Source organism: Manis javanica, chromosome 16, assembly GCF_040802235.1.
Source record: "Manis javanica isolate MJ-LG chromosome 16, MJ_LKY, whole genome shotgun sequence".
NCBI lineage: Eukaryota > Metazoa > Chordata > Mammalia > Pholidota > Manidae > Manis > Manis javanica.
Genome location: NC_133171.1, coordinates 54,211,952 through 54,231,153, shown reverse-complemented (window position 1 = coordinate 54,231,153; position 19,202 = coordinate 54,211,952). Strand labels below are relative to the sequence as shown.

General features: G+C 45.9%; 1 protein-coding gene across 7 annotated transcripts in view; it reads left to right on the top strand.

Annotated features, from left to right (window-relative positions):
* Positions 1-16,768, top strand: part of PNPLA1 (patatin like domain 1, omega-hydroxyceramide transacylase) — a 47,794-nt gene extending 31,026 nt beyond the window's left edge. Inside the window, exons 5-11 of one of the 7 annotated variants that reach the window (XM_017648842.3) lie at positions 225-285; positions 8,401-8,991; positions 11,153-11,231; positions 12,441-12,566; positions 15,379-15,484; positions 16,248-16,307; positions 16,461-16,768. In XM_017648842.3, the coding sequence (XP_017504331.1) occupies positions 225-285; positions 8,401-8,991; positions 11,153-11,231; positions 12,441-12,566; positions 15,379-15,484; positions 16,248-16,298 (1,014 nt within the window). In that variant the 3' untranslated portion in view covers positions 16,299-16,307; positions 16,461-16,768. Of the gene's footprint in view, positions 1-224; positions 286-8,400; positions 8,992-11,152; positions 11,232-12,440; positions 12,567-15,378; positions 15,485-16,247 lie in introns of all 7 variants that reach the window. The other 6 variants (XM_017648841.3, XM_017648843.3, XM_017648840.3 and 3 more) reach the window with 6 other exon arrangements.
* The last annotated feature ends 2,434 nt before the right edge of the window (positions 16,769-19,202 follow it).

Sequence of the window (19,202 nt, the reverse complement as noted above, 5' to 3'; positions counted from 1 at the left end):
TGTGAATGGTTTAACACATTGCTGCAACATACTATGGACACATGATCAGGAAGTGCTCCCCATTTCCTAGCAGATAGGGAGGGATGGGACACTGGATGCATACATTTTGAAATGCCCATCAAAGGAAGCTCAAGAGCAAAGGAAGGTGCTGCTCTGGGTGAGGCCACTGTGACTCTCTCTGTTGCTGCAGCCTTAGCTACTTTCCTGGTGTCCCCACCTTGCAGATCCTGCACAATTACTACTACCGAGGGTATGAGGATGCTGTTCTGTACTTGAGGCGGTTGAGTAAGTACACATGGGGCCACGAGGAAGGGAGTCTTGGAGGATGGGGCAAAGACGGGAAGTGGAACATAGCCCTCAGATTTGTGAACTGGAGATTCCCTTCTCCCAGGAGAGGTGGAAACGGGTGCAGGGACCTGTCGGCCTGTGTCATCCAGGGCAGGCCACTGTGACCGGAAAGTAGGATCCCTGTGAAAAGGCGCTTTTAGGTTAACTGATGGGACAGTGTCTAGGGCTTGTGTACAGATATATTTCTGGATTTAAAAACTGTATTTAGGAAATGCATAGCTCATATCTCCCTGGAGAATTTCTTTCTCATTTGATTTCTTTCTCTTCCATTTTACTCTCTTTTCCAATAAAACTGTAGTGTTAATGTATATCTAGACATGATGAGGTTACATCTGTGTATGACTTTCAGTGACATATTGATCGACAAATGAGAGAAAAGAGCCCTTGCCCAGGCCGGTTTGGAAAGCACAGCCCCCACCCCTGGGCATCCTCTCACATTATCAGGCGGAGGGAAGATGCCAAGACGGGCATTACACACCCTAACTGTGCAGGCCATGGCAAACGTCTCTGTTCAAAGGAACCAGACAAAGCTTTCCCATATTTAGAATTGATTCCATAGAATGTATTTGCAGGAAAAGGGAGTCCTGGACCCAAGGATGTTTGCCCAACATTATAGATAAGTTTTATCCACATTGCCATAGGGTCTTTGTAACTGTCTTTCTTGGCAGTTGTATAATAGTCCATCAGAGTTGTTCAGAAAACTGTATGTTTTTGTTCATTGATCACTGGTCACAACTTTGATCATTCCTTTGAGTTTCCAAATGTTTACTCTAATAAACAATGCTGTGGTGCATTTTTTTGTATACGTAGTTTAAAAAAAATATTTTAGGAGTAAGATTAATGGGTTAAATGAGTTTTTTTCCCCTAAAATTTGTTCACTTTTTTTCTTTCAAAATTGCTTCCCAGGTTCCCTTTGTCCTGACTACTTTCTCCTGGATCCATTCTCCCAGTGCAGTGGGTGGGGAGCAGGAGACCAGGGCTGAGAGAACTTGGGCCCTGAAGGACCAGGATCCCCATCCCCCCAGCTGTGTGAGCTTGGGGGATTCACAACCATCTCTTTAAGTTTTGGTCTCTAATCTGTAAAAAGGGTTTAGATTCTGGTTCATGATACCTACCAACTGTGTGATCTTGAGAAGGTAATTAATGTCCTGGGGCTTCCATTTTCACATCTGTACCAGGAGGCTGATTGTGGAATTTACATCAGAGTTTTATTCCTAGCCACAGTCAATCCAGCCCACTGCCCCTCTGCCCTTGGAGACAGGCCCTTCCTCTCACCTCTCTGCAGGACAGACTCCCCCTAACCCTGACTCTCCTCTGACAATTACTCCACATCCTTTCACACCTGTGAAAATCGAGCCCCAAGTGTCCAAAAGGAGGACGATCTGAGGGGTGTCCATGGAAGGTGGAGATGGGGCCTCACCTATAGAGCTTCAGGAATGGGGGCTCTGGCTAGGATCCAGGTCTCTCGACCGCCAGCTGGGGATCCCCTCCACCCTTGCCTTATGTGTATGATCTATACGGGGGACTTGAGGTTGAGGAGTCTCCTGATTTGGGACTGTGATCTTGGGACAGACACTAATTCCCTGCCCCAAGAGACCCTTCATCATCTCAGGTTGCAGCCTGGCATCCTGGCCACCTCCATACCTGTCTCTGCCCTAGAATATTTCCTTTCTCTTCCTCTCAGGGCAAGCCCTGGGGAGAGTTACAAAGTGAGTTGCTACACATCTCCGATCTCCCTGCTTCCTCAGCAGCCCCTCCTCTTCTGCCGTCAGGGGAGAACCAGTGCCTTTGCACCCTCCCCCACCTTCTACCCTTAGCAGGTGTGGACATCTTCACAGGTAGGAAAGGCAGTCTTCAACCAGAGGGTGAAACGCTAAGAGTAGCATTTCAGGCATCCACTGAAGAATTGGGGCAGTATGCGGAAGATGGTGGGAACACATATAACCCATAAGAAACTGTCTCACGCTGGCTACCAGCTTTTTCCTTCCTCTTCTAGTTTGCCAGTGTATGCATGGCTTTCTCAGAGCAGGTTTCAGCTCCATCACTTAAATCCTGGCCTTTTACCCTGGCACCAGCGGCAAGCAGGTGGTATGACACATCCCGAGAAACTGTGGTTGGTGCCCAGAGCCACACTCTTAATTTCCACCTGCCATCTGGGAATAGAAAAAAGGAGTCCATTCCAGCCTCCCTCCTGACTGCTTTCTGGATGGGGGTCAGCTGCAGCAGGAAGCTGCACCCACAATATGTCACCCTCAACCCCTCGACTCACATCCTGGCATCCTCTGTCTCCTCCCTCATAAGGGCTCACATCCACCTAATTATTCCTGCTACTGGGCTAGCCTCCCCCTCCACCCCTGGCCTCCCTGGCAGTGGCCTTTTGCCACAGGGAGGGGTGCTGCTTGCCGGCATACTTGAAATCCACATTACCCCACAGATATGCATTGCTCAATGGGGTTGTTGCTCAGAGGACGCCATGTCTAAAATTCCCGTGTGGCACCCAGGCGTGCCCAGCCAGACCTTCCTTCCCTCCCTCCCTCCCTCCCTCCCTCCCTCCCTCCCTCCCTCCCTCCCTCCCTCCCTCCTTCCTTCCTTCCTTCCTTCCTTCCTTCCTTCCTTCCTTCCTTCCTTCCTTCCTTCCTTCCTTCCTTCCTTCCTTCCTTCCTTCCTTCCTTCCTTCCTTCTCTCTCTTCCTCCCTCTCACAGTTTGGTAAATTTACACACACTCACACCTGTGAAACCAGCACCACACCCAAGAGAGTGAACACATCACACCGAAAGCGGTCCCTCCCACCTTCTTTCAGCAGCCCCACCCCTGAGCAACCCGATCTATTTTCTGTCACTATAGAAACTTGCAGTGTGACTTACACAATGAAATCCTACAGTATGGACTCTATTTGTCTGCCTTCTTTCACTCAGCATAATTATTCTGAGATTCATCCATGTATAGTTCATTCCTTTTTACATTCCGTTCCATTGGATGAATGTACCATGTTTCATTCATCCATTTACCTGTTAATGGACATTTAGATTGTATCCAGTTTGGAGTTATTACGAATAAAGCTGCTATGAACACTCATGCAGTCTTTGTGTGGACTTAAGCTTTCATTTCTCTTAGGTAAATACCTAATTGTGGAATGACTAGATTGTATGGTAGATGTACATTTAGTTAATAGAAAAAATTGTGGTTAAAAACACATAAATAAAATTTACCATCTTAACCATTTTCAAGTGTACAGTTCAGTAGGTTACATAATATTCACATTATATAATCAATCTCCAGAACTTTCTCATCTTGCAAAACTGCAACTCTGTACATATTGACCAATAACTCCTCATTTCCACCTCCTCATAGGCCCATTCTGTTTTCTGTTTCTATGAGTTTAACTAGTTACTTTATATATGTGGAGTCAAAAGGACAAGGTTTGTTTTTTGTGACTGGTTTATTTCACTTATCATAATGTCCTCAAGTTTCATCCATGTTGTAGCATTTGTCAGGATTTCCTTCCTTTTTTTTATTTTTTATTATTTTTATTTTGGTATCACTAATCTACAATTACATGAGGAACATTATGTTTACTAGACTCCTCCCTTCAGCAAGTCTCTCCCACAAACCCCATTACAGTCACTGTCCATCAGCGTAGTAAGATGCTGTAGACTCACTACTTGTCTTCTCTGTGTTGCACAGCCCTCCCCATGCTCCCCCCCTACATTATACATGCTAATCGTAATGCTCCCTTTCTTCTACCCCCCCCTTATCCCTTCCTTCCCACCCATCCTCCCCAGTCCCTTTCCCTTTGGTAACTGTTAGTCCATTCTTGGGTTCTGTGATTCTGCTGCTGTTTTGTTCCTTCAGTTTTTTCTTTGTTCTTATACTCCATATATGAGTGAAATCATTTGGTACTTGTCTTTTTCCGCCTGGCTTATTTCACTGAGTATAATACCCTCTAGCTCCATCCATGTTGTTGCAAAGGGTAGGATTTGTTTTCTTCTTATGGCTGAATAATGTTCCATTGTGTATAGGTACCACCTCTTCTTTATCCATTCATCTACTGATGAATACTTAGGTTGCTTCCATTTCTTGGCTATTGTAAATAGACATAGGGGTGCATCTGTCTTTTTCAAACCGGGCTGCTGTATTCTTAGGGTAAATACCTAGAAGTGGAATTCCTGGGTCAAATGGTATTTCTATTTTGAGCTTTTTGAGGAACCTCCATACTGCTTTCCACAATGGTTGAACTAATTTACATTCCCACCAGCAGTGTAGGAGGGTTCCCCTTTCTCCACAACCTCGCCAACATTTGTTGTTTGTCTTTTGGATGGTGGCAGTCCTTACTGGTGTGTGGATTTCCTTCCTTTTTAAGGCTGAGTAATATTCCATCCTGTGTATAAACCACATTTTCTATATCCATCAATGGACATGTGGGTTTCATCCATCTCTTGGCTACTCTGAATAATGCTGCAATAAACATGGGAGTGTGAATATCTCTTCAAGATTCTATTTGCAATTCTTTAGGGTATATACTAACACATATACCCATAATACATGTTTAACTTTTAAGAAACTGCCAAATTGTTTTCCAAAGCAGTTGTACCATTTTACATGCCCAACAGCAGTGTATGAGAGTTCTGGTTCTCCAAATTCTTGCTAACACTTGCTATGATCAGTCTTTTTAATTTTAGCCATTCAATTAGGTGTGTGGTGGTATCTTATTGTGATTTTAACTTGTACTTCCCTAATGAGTAATGATCTTGAGCATCTTTTCATGTGCTTATTTGCCATCCATATATCTTCCTTGGTGAAGTGTCTGTTAAACTTTTTTGCTCATTTCCCACCTAGGTCTTTAATAAGTTTTATTTTTTAGAGTAGTTTCAGGTTTACAGAAAAAAATGTATAAAAATAGTACAGAGAGTTTCCAAATACTCCAATTTACGTTTCCCTATTATTATGTCTCACATTTGTCAGATGTTATAGTATGCTATGTATATAATTTGGTACATAGTGTGGTATATTGCTTACAGTTAATGAACCAATATTGATAAATTACTATTAACTAAAGTCCATATATTCAGATTTCTTTAGTTTTCACCCAAAGTCCTTTTTCTGATCCAGGATCCCATCCAGGGTACTACATTACACTGAGTCATGTCTCCTCAGGGTCCTCTTGTCTGTGACAGCTTCTCAGACTCTCCTTGTTTTTAATGACATTGGCAAGATTTGAGTAGCCAGATATTTTGTAGAATGTCCTTCGATTGGGGTTTGTCTGATGTTTTCCTCATGATTAGACTGGGGTTATGGGTTTTAGGGAGGAAGACCACAGTGCCATCATGCTGTATCAAGGGCACATGCTAGTAACATGACATATCAGGCTGACCTTGATCATCTGGCTGTAGTGTGTTCATCAGGTTTGTCCACTGTAGAATTGCTCTTTCTCCCCCTTTCTATACTGGTTCTTCAGAAGGAAGTCACTATACACAACCCACACATAAGGGGTGGGGAGTATGCTCCACTTCTCTAAGGGCAGGGTATCTACATAAATTATTTGGAATTCTTCTGGAACTCTTCTCCCCCACTTATGTGCTTCTTTGATCATTTGTTCATATCACTATGGACTGATGGATACCTGTTTTATATCTTGGGTTATTATTCAATCTCAATTAATTTATTTTGTTGCTCAGATTGTTCGAGCTTTGGCCATTGGGAGCTCTCTCATTTGGCTCTTTTGCCCGTTTTAAAAATTGAATTGTTTGTTTTCTTATTTAAGAGATTTGATATATTCTAGATAAATGTCCTTTACCAGAAATATGATTTGCAAATATTTTATCCCAGTCTTTGGTTCCTGTTTTCAATTCCTTAACATTGTCTTCTGAAAAGGGGTTTTTAATTTTGACGGGGCTCATATTATTAATATTTTTCCTTTCTGAATCATGTCTCATCTAAGAAATCTTTGCTTTACTCATGATTATGCAAAGGTATTTTCCTATGTTTTCTTCCAGAACTTTTATAGTTTTTTGATTTTTCATTTGTGTTTAAAATCCATTTGAGTTTATTTTAAATATGATTCATGGTAAAAAGCAAAGTTCTTTTTTTGCATATAGATATTGAATTGCTACAGCCTTAGTTGTTGAAAAGACTGTGCTTTCTCCTTTGAAACGGCTTGGCATCTTTGACTGAAGTCAGTTGTCTATATATGTCATGGGTCTATTTTTAGACTCTGTTTTGTGCCATTGATAGATTTCTCCATGTTTGTCAATAGCATTCTGTCTTGATCACTGTAGCTTTATAATAAATCTTGAGATGAAGTAGTCTTAGTTCTCCAACTTTGTTCTTTTTCAAACTTGTTTTGGCTATTCTAGGTCCTTTGTATTTCCATATGATTTTGAGAGTTAGCTTGTGGTTTTCTATACCAAATGGAATCATGCTGTATTTGTCTGGCCAACTAACTCTCTCATCCTCTGCGATACCACCTCAAACCTTCCCCTCTCCCTGATCAGCAGCACAGAACCTTGCCCAACTGCACAGAGAAAACCAGAGCTATTAGAGGGAAGTTCTCTCAATTTTGTGCTATCAAATATACAGACTTTCCTCTCCCTGTCCCCCTCCTTCCCAGCACATTACAGGAAGTGTCCCTCTTTCCGCCTGAAGCCCACCCCCACCTGTGCTCAGACCCTTTCCCCATCTCAAGATTCCCAAATTATCCATTACCCCCTTTCCCTTTTATATATCCAACCTCCACCTCTCAACTGGATCCTCACCAGCATCTTTTGAATCCACCCCAGTCTTGCCTAGCGTAAAAAACTTGCTCTGGACCCCCTTCTCCCCACAGTCCTTGCTGCTCCTCTTCTCACTGCATGTTCCTCCCTGGGGAATCACCTGCACAGCCACCATCCTGGCTTCAGTTGCCATCCGTAGGGGGGCTCCCAAATACACACCTCCAAACCCTCATCTCTTCTCTGGGACCCAAACCCACATATCCAACTGCCCATTTGTCATCTCTCCTTGGACACCTCAAAGGCACTCCAAAACCCACATGTTACAACAGACTCACAACCTGTGCTCACCCACTCCTCCCCAGGCCCATCCCCAATGTGGGCTCCTCTCAGCAAATAGCATCAGCATCCGTTTAGTTGTACAGTCTGCCTACCTTCCCTTTTCCCCCAGTCAGTCTGGAACCAATTCTCACTTATTTTACCTTCTAAGCAGAACCTTCTACTTCTTTCTATCTCCTTCCTGGTGCAAGCCCTCAACACCTCTCCATAGCACCCTGACAGGTTTCTCCTGGGTCACCTGTGCCCTTTCCAGTGAGTGTCTACACAGCAGCCACAGTGATCTTGTCAAAGCCAGGGCGAATGCAACGCCTCCCTGACTATAAGACTCTTATGACCTCGATGAAAACCAGGAATCCTCAATGCCACCTACAAGTTCTCCCATGGTCTGGCCCTGCAGCCTCCTCGGCCCCATCTCCCCACGCAGTGCCCCCACCCCTGCTCTAGCCACACTGACCTCTCAGGCCCTCCTCATGCTCCCTTGAACCCGTGGCCTCTGCGCATGCTCTTCCCTATGTCTGAAATGCTCCTCCCCATCCCACTGACCACCCCCTGGACTGCTGGCTTGCTCTTCAGATCTCAGCGGCAATGTCACACCCTTAGGGGAGTCCTCCTGATTAAGCCCTCCCTGTTTCCCTCTGTCCTGGTACCATGTGCCTCTCTTGGCTAGAACTTGCCTTGGTTAGAACTTGAGATTATTTAGGTGGTGAGCACCTGCCCCCACACTAGACTATAAATTCCAAGAGGCCAGGAACCATCACACCTGTTTTTGTCCCCTCAGTGTCTGGTATGATGTCTGGTACATATAGACACTGAATAAATAATCCTTGAATACATGAATCAATAAATAACCAAATACTCAATATAAATTCAAGTAGATAAAGAAAGGCCATTGAAATCATTAATGTTGTTTATTAAAATAATCTGGGAAATCATTTTTTGCAAATGCCAAGCTGATACCAGGGGTTAGTAATACCATCTGTGACCCCATGCTGTTGTTTTCCTTAGATGCTGCTTACCTTAATTCTCCCTCCAAGAGAGTGATTTTCCCCCGGGTAGAAGTGTACTGCCAGATAGAAATTGCCCTTGGCAATGAGTGTCCTGAACGCAGTCAACCAAGCCTCCAAGGGGAGCAGGCCAGTCCGGAAGAATCCACACACCTTCACATGCAATGGGCTCCCAAAGGGGAAGGATGGGGTGGCCATGGACCACCTGTGTCTCCACGTGTGCAGACACCTGAATTCACATGTGAGTGGCCCGTAGAGTCGTCTGTTTTGCTGCCTGTCCCTCCATTTGAGCAGTCACCTGCATCACCACTGGCCCTATCACCATCACATTCTCCTACTGACCGGCCCCCCACATCACTTTCAGCCGGGAACATACCGCACAGCTCAACACCCAGGCTGTCACCTGTGTCACCATGGCAGCAGGCACAACTGACTGGGTCAGCACCCAGATCTGCACCCCACCGGTCATCTCTGTCACCCACGCCATCCTTGGGGCCTCCAGCTGTAGGGGCACCTCAAATGCCCCAGTGTTCTCCTTCAGCGTCACTTGCACGGCCACCTGTGGAAGAACTGGGCCCAGAACAGCCCCAAGGTACAGGATCCTCCAGGCTCCTTCATGTCTGGAGCCCTTGGCAAGCATGCAACAATATGGTAGCTGCTGCCTGTTGCTTTATAGGGGAGCGTGGTGAACTTAGCAGTTAGCTCTGGCGGCACTACCTGCTATGAGAACAGGCCACCACAAGGGGGCAGTATACCTAGCATTTGTTCATTTCTTTAGTCCTATGGTTTCTGAGGTGTGGGTCCCTGGCCAGCAGGGACAGCCTCATCTGGGAACTTAATAGAAATGAAAATTCTCAGGCCCTACCATAAGCCTACTAACTCTGTGGGTGGGATCCAGCTATCTGTCTTTTTCTACAATCGCTCCAGGTAATTATTTTGCCTGCTCACATTTGAAAGCCTCTGTACAGGAGGGTTTTATTGTGAAAGTCCCTGAGCCCTGACAATACACACAATACACCTCAAAGAGCGGCTGGAGGACCAGTGCCAGGGCCCAAACTGTCTGTTACTGGTTCACAATGAAATGAGCGCAGACTGAGAGCAAGCGTTTAGAAATGTTTGTAGCAATGAGATAGTGCCATGACATCCAAGAGCTTGGTGTTTTCCTACCGATTGATTTGTATTGTATTTCACAAAACTACTGGTCCATTATGAACTGTAAATTAGACTTTTAAAAAACCAAATCTTCACTACAGAAAGTTTGAGAAGCACCATTTTAGGGGCTGCAAAGATGAACAGTTCTCAATTCCTCGTTCTCAGGAAATCTCCCCTCCAGCAGAGGGGTGACATGGATGCCAAGCTCCAAAATACAAAAAAAGAATTAATAAGAACTATATCACTAATGAGTGTTGGGGGTATTCATAAAGGTTAAGATCACTTCTCTCTGGGGGTTTAAAGAAGGCTGTTTGGAGGTGACAGAAGAGTTGAAATGGGTAGGATTTTGACAGTCGTGGTTTGTGGGATAGGATGAGATGGGATAGAGAGAAAGAGCATTTCAGATTTTGGTTTTTCTTGACGTCCTGGAGCAGAGAAGGAAAGTACAAAGTACATTTGGGATGAAGGGGATACCTGTTCGGCCACTGTGAATAGGCTGGGAGAGGGCAAAGGGAGGGAGGCCCGAATGAGGGACAGAAGCCAGGTTGTAGGGTCCTCCTGGTCTGTCAGCTAGATTCCCACAGTTATGATAAACAATAGCCCAGTTCCTTTCTCTGGAATAGGTTTAATTCTTTTAATCACAAAGAGACAAAAACATCAGGACAATAAGAGTCAGAAAATTGGTCACTATTTCACATGCTCTCTTATTTCCTGTTAAATAAAAAGCATTTATTTTATATTGTTCACACCTGTGCCTAAAGGTAGCCTTCTCCAGGTGCCTGAGCCATCCTGGGCCCTGAGTCGGCCTTCCTCACTCATATCAGGGGTGGATTAGGAGGACAGACCATCCAGTGGTTCTCAGCTAGGGGCGATTTTACCCCCAGGAGGCATTTGACACTATCTGGAGACATTTTGGGTTGTCACCCAGTGGGTAACATCCAGTGGGTAGAGGCCAGGGATGCTGCTAAACACACAGCCCCCACAACAAAGGATTATCTGGCTCTTCAAGCCTGTAGTGCTGGGGTTGAGAAACCCTGTCAGAGCCTCCAGTTGAGCCTCAACAGTGACATCGCAGGCCAAGAGAGTTGGGCAGAACAGAACCTCCCCAGCGGTTGGTGTTATCAAGTCATTTAATGATGGCCATGAGGTTGCTGGGGATGAGGCTGTTGCAAAAAGTCCTAGGAAAATCCATAAACAAAGGAACCGCAAAGAGATTTGGGAGAGCCAGGGATATCCAACTGGCCCCCAAATGAAAAAAGTTCAAGTAGAATAATTTAAATATATTCTATATTATTGTTATTCACATGTATCGTGTATTTACATATTAGCCTTCATATATTATGTACCCCCCATACTCGGTGAAAATATGCCAAGAGTTTCCTTAAGAACAATGGTCATGAAATTATTAATATTTTCTATTATTAATAGAAACCAAGTGGTGGTAGGCTGGGACTCCTGTGAGGGATTTTCTTGAAAACTTTCCCCAATATGGCTGCTTTTTGTGAGGGAATTGTTGATGCTTGCTATTGCTACTTCAAAAATGGCAACTCCTTCCCCACTCATCTCACTCATGTCCCTTGTATTTTTATTTTTGGCTGTAGCTCCCCTTGCCACTTCAAATCCGAAAAGTGCCATGCCTCTGGTTAATGTGAAAGAAATTGCCAGCAAGCCTTATGCAATGTAAGTTTCTCCTTACTTGGGAACACATTCTTTTGTTTGGTGAGGGGGAGGGGGTCCAGCTAAGTGATATTTCCATCTCTTCAGCTGTTCTGGGAACACTGGGATCCTTTTCTTGTGTGTGTGATTGCAGTCCACCCCTTTACATTTCACAAACTGCCTTCCCTCTTCTTCAGTAGGGGCAGTGGGTGCAAAATGAGCCTGTTCATGCTGATAGTTTCATTCTCTCCATCTCCCTGCTGTGTACAGTGGGGAAGCCACCTTCTCGGAGTGCAGTGGGGGAATGTGTACCTCTCCCCCAATGTCTGACTCTGGTAATGTCTCAGTTCAAGAGAGCTAGCAGACATGCTACATTCCAGCCTTAGGTAGCCCCTGTGTGGTATAAATTGAGGGAGTCTATCAAAGGCCTTCCTTAATCCAGATTATTTTCATAGCATGATAAAAGGGTTTATATTCCTATGTTGCAGATTGTCCCCAGAAAATCTTTTTTATAATGCACATCACTTGTCTGGGTGGTGTAACAAGCACTCCACTGTTATCTTTGCAGTCATTATGAAAGGCCAGGAGATCTGTACTTTTTTTATGTTCCCTGGGGACCATGTTGCCAGGCTCTCTTGAAGCTGGATGCCAGTTGGGTTAGCCAGTGGAAGACACCAGCAGGAGATCAGAGGGTGGGTCAAAGAGAGGGTGGGTCAAGGGTATGCTCCCCCACCCCCATGCAACCCGCCATTGGGTAGCTCTGGCAGTGGCTGGGTTTCTCTGTGGCCACAGCTGCAGGTTTGGGAGATCAGGGCTTGGGGCAATTTTACTTTTGATGTTTCCATTCCATATCGTATCAAATATATTAAAACATACCTGCTCACATTAAGTATAATTTTAATTATAAAACTCTTTGAAAGAGTTTGCGTAATTTAATGATTTTTGTGCTTGGGCATAAATTATGCATATTGTTCACATGATTTAAACCTTTTTCATTGATGTATACCTGTATAAAGGTTTAACTGAGTTTCTGTTGACTAGTTGACATGATGTTACTTAGATAAATATTCACTGATTACAAAGTAAAAGTTTGCTGGGAACTCTGCTGTTCAGCCAGGGCTGGGAACCATTGCATTTATGTGTCTGTCTACCTTCTGAGCTGGAGCAGAGCCCTGACAGTGGAGGACACAGGGAAGGTCATTAACAATCTATTTACTACATCTCTTTGCCCAGGGAGAACACTGTTGAAGACCCCAACTGGGTGAGCAAGGTATTCAAGAAGAACAAACAAAAGACAAGTGGCAGCAGAAGAGGCTTCCCAAGACATCCACGATCCAAAAAAACAGGCAGCAAAATTCAGTGAGCATTATTAATTTTTTCTTGAATTCCGTAGGAAGGAGCTGATTTGGGAACAGGAAGCAGGAAGCAGGAAGATTACAAGGGGCAGAGGGAAAATCAGTAGCAGTTGGCGTTTGGAACTGGGCTTTGGAGTCAGACACACCCAACATAAAATCCCTGCGCTGCCACAATCTCACTCAGTGAGCATACTCAGGACATGTGATCTTTCTGAGCCTCTATTTCCTGATCTGTAAAATAGGGATAATACCAACTGCTAAGGTTGCTGTGAGAGTTTAATGAGGTCAATATGTAAGTCGTTCCACAGTGCAATATGTAGCACTCAATAAAATTAATAAATATTATGGTCATCTAACTCACAGAGGTTAACTAGCTACCACTCTGCTTCTAAACAGAACTATACTTAAAAAACCAAACTAGACAGTTGTGTGCTCACAGGACCCTCAACAGGTAGAGCTCTAAACTGTTGCCATGCCACACATAAAAGCCCTCAATGCAGGCCTTCTTCTTATGACTTTTTGAGTATATTATATTATCCTTGATTTAATCAACCAGCTTTTACTGAGCACCTCTCATGTGCCAAGCACTCTTTCAAGCTCTGGAGATATCAAAGATGAATTAAACTCAATCCCCAACTTTCAGGAGTTGACCCCAAAATTGAATTTTAGACCAAAAATAAGAATAAAACCTACCACTCTGCCAAACTACAAGCCCCTTATAACCAAGTCTCCATTTTTTTACTGAACCATAATATTGTTTTTAAAGATACGTGCATGTACGTATAAAAGCTAACAAATTAAAAATGCCAGCCTTAAACACAAACCAAGCCAGGTATCAGTTCACTGGACTATCAAATATTCTCTGAAAGGAGCAGACCCACACTGTTATTTAATTTGTTTCAAGCCTTTATTGATCAGAAAAATCCCTAAATCAATCTAAGCAGCATCCTTCCAGTTGCTTCTGCCTCAGGTGGCAGTCCCTGGGTAGGTGAAGGGATATATCAGACGAGGGTCAGAGGCTCACGCTGGAGGCCACGGGCCCCCTTCAGAGGCTGGGCAACAGGCACTTGGTGGGTGGTGCAAAGCAGAATGGTGGGAAAGAGCTTCTCAGGGCTGCACAGGAAATGAAGCAGTCCCACCTGTCGCTTTCTAGATTAAAGGATTGGCAGGGAGGGCGAGGACCCACCGGGCATTTGCTGGTCCCTGGGGGTCATGGGATCAGTGCAGCCAGGGATTAGGCTTGCTCTGTCCTTGGTCTCCAGCTCTAAGACTTCCCTAACTTCTGAGTGTCCATGTCTCTGTCTTCAGGAGTTCAGGGTCAAGTCTGGTCATAAGACCATTGGCAGGCCTGCAGTAGGTGGGGATGGGGGGTGGGCGGAGGCTCCCCTGGGGCTGGGAGCCAGACCCAGACTCTGATGTTTCCAGGGCCAGGCGTCGGAGCATTGGGAACAGAGCAATTCAGCCAGAGCTCCCTTAGTTGACAAACTGCTAGGAGTCAAGGTGCTTTATGAAGAAGCAGGCTGTGATGGAAACAAAACAACATTCATAAGCTGTGGCGAACACTGTCGTCAGTGGGTCACACATCTGTCTGCGATTTATAGAACAGATTGCAAAACTGCCTGGAGGCGATTTATTTATCAATTGATGATCCTTAGCAAGTCCATGCAAATTCACTGTTTTCAGTTTCAAAACCAGGGTAGGGGGTAGAAAAGAGAAGCTTAAAAATGTTAGGCAGGCAAAGCAGACATCTCCTCAAAACAACCACCCCTCCCCTCAATCTCAGTGGATTACAAAAAATACATATATATTTTTTTCTTTCCAATAGGTCTGAGAGTTGGTTGTGATAGCTCTGCTTAGGCTACAGGTTGGGCTTGAGTCTGTTCCCTGTGCCTCTCATTCCAGGGCCAGTAGTTTTGCTGGGTATGTTTTTCTCCTGGAGGATGGCTAGATATAGGCACTAGCCGTGCTTTCCTCTGCTGGCCTTTTCTCTCCTCTCCTAAGAATTCAGTGAACGTGAGTCTGGTTATGTAACTGACCTCGAAGTAAAAAGACAGACTGAGAAATTGAGAGACTGCCTACAGGCTACAGATGGAAAAGGCGGAGGTCCATCTGGCTACTTGCTGCTCAGATCCTCCCAACTGCCACCAAGTCTGTCAGACTTCCCAAATTTCCACCGCTTGAGAGCCCCTCCTTTACATTACTGTGGAATTTCCCTCTATTCTGATGTGGATGTAATGGTAATAGTTGAAATTTATATAGTAATTATTATGTCCCAGGCACTGTGGCACAAAGTAACATGCCTGAAGTCACATGGTCGGTAGGTGGTGGAGCCAGGATCTGAATCTAAGTGGTTTGTGCAGTGTCTTCATGTTGAGTGCTAAATGATACAGCCTCCCAGGAGGGAGTATTATTCCCTCCTGGGAGGCTGGAGTGAGAGCCGGAAGTCACAGGGTCTAGTGCCTGTTTCCATTTGGTCAGGGAGGGGCACCTGGAGGTACTTGGAAGCTGGAAGACATGGCAGGAGTAGGTCAGCCAGGCTTGGGTGCCATGCTAGCAAGGTTGGACTTCATCTGCGGTGCTGAAGAGTCATCACAGGGTTTAAGCCACAGAATGACACAGATTTGAAAATTATCCAAGAACCTGCAAGTTCACATCCCAGCCTTTGTCCGCAGGTCTTCCTGTAGTTTCCCAGAGAGGGCAAGTGACTTGCTCAAGGTCACACAGCAAGTGGAGGAGAGCTGGAAACTCAGGTTTTCTGATTCCCCCTTTTTGTCTCATTTCTCCTCTCATGTGATTCCTCCGCTTCTCACTTCTAGATCTGCTCCCTGCCCACTCGACTTGTCTCTGCTCTCTACTTCCGGGACAGTTTGGGTCACCTACAGGCCTCATCCCGCCCGGATCCCGGAGTACAGCTGTCCTGAGGTGTGGAACTCCCCAGGGTGACTCCAGAGACTGGACACGGCCCCGTCCTGGAATGCTGTGATGACCTCTGAGCCCCACTGGCCCAACGTCCTTCTGCCCCCACCAGCTTCTTGCTGGTCATAGTCAAGGCCAACACTAGCCCCATACAATGCCTTGTTCACTAAGAAAGCAGCACCCATTCCTGGAGAATCTGACTGCCAGTTGTCGGAAGATTGTCATAACGTACTGATTTTGTTCAAACAATTGACTGTCAGCTGCTAGAAATCTGTATGAATGACATACAAAGCTATAAAACTGTATAAATAACACATAGAAAACTGTACAAATGATATAAGTATATCTCTGGACTGCCTACCCCTTAGTATTGCAGTATATCCCTGTACCGTGCACAGCCTGCACAACTGTATTCAACACACTGGAGGCCACACCACCCCTTCCCCCTTCCTGAAAAACCAAATATTAATTGGACTTTTGTAAACCAATAATATTTGAAACACTCTTAGCAACTGCTCTGCAAATGCAATTCTCCATTTGCAAAATACCCTTGCATAATAAAGAAACCCTTTAACTGGCTTTTGGCATAGAGATTTCCAATTTCTAAGTGTCAGCTTGGCTGTAATGGGGCCTAGCTGCTTGCTCAGGGCTGTCCAGGGCGATGAAGCTTTGGGGAATGTTCTCAGTGGAAATAAGGGGAGCAGAGGGGCGGGAAGTCCAGGTAGAGACTTAGAAATGATTTGTCATTTTCCCTGTGTCCTTTTTCTAGGAAGCGATGAGCCTAGAGAGAAAACCTGGGCTGGCACGGGAGAGGACCTGAAGACCCCAGGTAGAGCCTTCTCCCCACAGCCCTCAGATGCCCTCCCCTCACTACTGAGCCTGAGTGACAGGGGTGGCACTTGCTGCTGAGCCTGCTGGTGGAGGGGGAGCACCTCCTCGTTTAAACACCCCTTCCAGCCCTTCCATGCCTTGCTCTGGACAGACTGACGGACGGTGGGCAGCACAGCCTGGCACTGAGGAGCATACAGCACAGCTTCCTGACTGCTGGGCCCTGGGCCCTGGGCCCTCCTCCCAACCCCGGCCGGAGTTTGCTTCTTCGAGACAGACCCGAGCCCCTCAGATCTAGTCCACATGCAGGACTGAGCCACAAACGCACTTCCCTCCTTCCTGGTGTGTTAAAAGACACCAAGTCCGAAGGGGAGAGCTTAGTAAACATAATGTTCTTCATGTAATTGTAGATTAATGATAACAAAATTTAAAAAATAAAATAAAATAATAAAATAAAAGACACCAAGTCCTAAGTTCTCCGTTCCCAGTGTATCAAAGGCTCGACATGGGGCCACGGGATTCTACCTCAGCTGCTCACTGGAATCATTTGATAGACTTGTGCTGGCGCGAGGTCTCTAAGAGCTCCGCAGGGATTATGTGCTGTGGCCATGCTGGGTGGGCTGCCCTGGACGTCCCTGAGGCCTCGTGTGGTTGTAAAGGAAATGGGAGGCCAAACATCCTTTCTTTCCCATCGCTCAGCCCGAATGGGGGCAGACTCTGCTGGCCCTGCCTCAGTGAACATGTTCCATGAGAAAGATACCTTTAGCCTCAGTTTTCTATCCTGGCCAGAGAAGAAATTATGCCACTGCCCCCAGAATAGTAGATAACCTCCAGCCCTAGCCAGGCCCAGTAAGGAAGCCTGGGCTGCACACAGGCCTCAGCAACATTTGCTTACCAAATCATGGAACCCCAGAGGACTGGATGGAGACAGCCCTGAACTGGTCTGAGGTGCCTGAGGGAAATTTGAGCAGTGGAGGGTGGGGGCTATGGTAAGGAGGCCCTGGTGCAGCCAGCATTTAACAGAACCATGTCAGGGCCCATGAGCCCGCACAGACCCTTTTAGAAGCTTCTGCCTGGGAGAAGCTGAGTGTACCTTTGAGCCTGAGGGGAATCAAGTCAGGTGTTCTTGTACCCACTGCCTACTGCGATCCTGTGGCCCAGAGCAGTCAAGGGCAGCGCCCTCGGGGCCATGTGGTGGGAGGAGACTCTCTGGAGTGGCACCTGGACGCAGCTCCCCCCTCCTCCGCCCCTCCTCTCCTCCGGGAGTGATGCTGCAGTCCGCAGCAGGCTGTGCTCCCAGAGCCCTGAGACACGTGACCGAGGGGAGGAGGGTTTCCATCTTGCACAGCTCAGAGGAATGCTTATTCTCTGGTGTGCAGGGGAGAATGGAACGTAATTGTTGTTTTGCCTCAAAGCCTGGATTAGAGCCCAGACGCTCCTATGTTACAGTTATAAGCATCAATAAATCCCCTTATAAAGAATAGTTTCCTTCACTTTGCTTAATGTCCCTTTCCCCCATTTTGAGGTAATTGAGAAAATTTTTCTTGTTTTAGTTCCAGAGCTACCAGATAAAACACAGGACACCTTGTTAATTTGAATTTTAGATAAACATCAAATAATTATTTAGTGTAAGTATGACCCTTGCACTGTACCTATTTGTTGTATATCTGAAATTTAAATGTAACTGGGCCACCCATATTTTTGTTTGCTAAATTTGGCAACCCTGATTAGTTCCTTTCTTCCTTTTATGCCTTTTTGAAAAAAACCCAGCATTAATGGATTGTTGTTTTTTGATGTGCCAGCGACTGTGCTTTGAAACTGGGAAGCCCCACAGGTGCCAAGGTCATGGAAGAACACTTCCTGGCCCTCCAAACATGCCTATTTGAATGATACATGCAGTGCAGGCCTGCCTGTACCCAGCTAACAACCGCAATCAGCCCTTGGCCGGCCCCACTGACTCACCCAGTTAGCCTCCTGACTTCTGAGGGTGAGAAAGCAGGTTGATTATGTCCTGATGCCACTTGCCCACCTTTCAAAAGCCTTTCAAAGCAGCAGGGTCTCCCATGCATCTCGGGGCTCTTGAAAGTCTCCTCGGTGTGAATTGAGGGAGCCCCAGCCTCACACACTGTCCCACCACCCTATATTCCTGTTGACACAAAATGCCCGTAACAGTGAGGTCCATGAGCATTGTGAAGGCAGGGATGGTGGATGGTGTCTTGAACATCTGTGAATTCCACAGAGCTAGACCAGTCCTGGCACATAGTAAGTGCTCAGTAAATATTGTTTGAATAGAAGTACAACTGGATTAGACAATAAGGGGCAGGGGGTGGTCACTAAAACAGGGGTTCTTGGAGCTTGATTCTATCTATAACTGCCTGTGTGACCTTAAACAAGGAACCTCCCCACTCTGAGCCTCAGCTTCCTGTCTGGCAGATGAGTATAAAAATGCTGCTCTCCCCTGCCCTCCTCAGAGCAATATGGTGAGCCTTCAAGGGTTAGGGGTTGGAGACATGGTTTGAAAAGAAGACAAGCTGTGCTCACAAAAGGGTTGCCTTCCTGAGAGAGCCACTAGAAGAACTCAAGTGTTACTTGAGGGGAAAGGAGGCCTCACTGGCTTTCGATGGAGACCACATCTTCAGCACTGGAGAACAGGCACTGGGTTCTGCTCACTTTTGTCCTGGTTCTAAGTGGCAGGGTTTGGGCATCAGAACCTAGGGACTAATAAGACAGGTGATGTAGAATCAGGAGTGGCCCAGATTTTCCCAGACATAAAATTAACTGTCACCTTAAGAGTCACAGTCATAGGATGTCAGGTCTGGAGGGCAAGGATCTTGTCCCCAAGGTCATCAGTGAGCAGCTGGACTAAAACCCAGGTCTCCTGATGCCTACCTAGCAC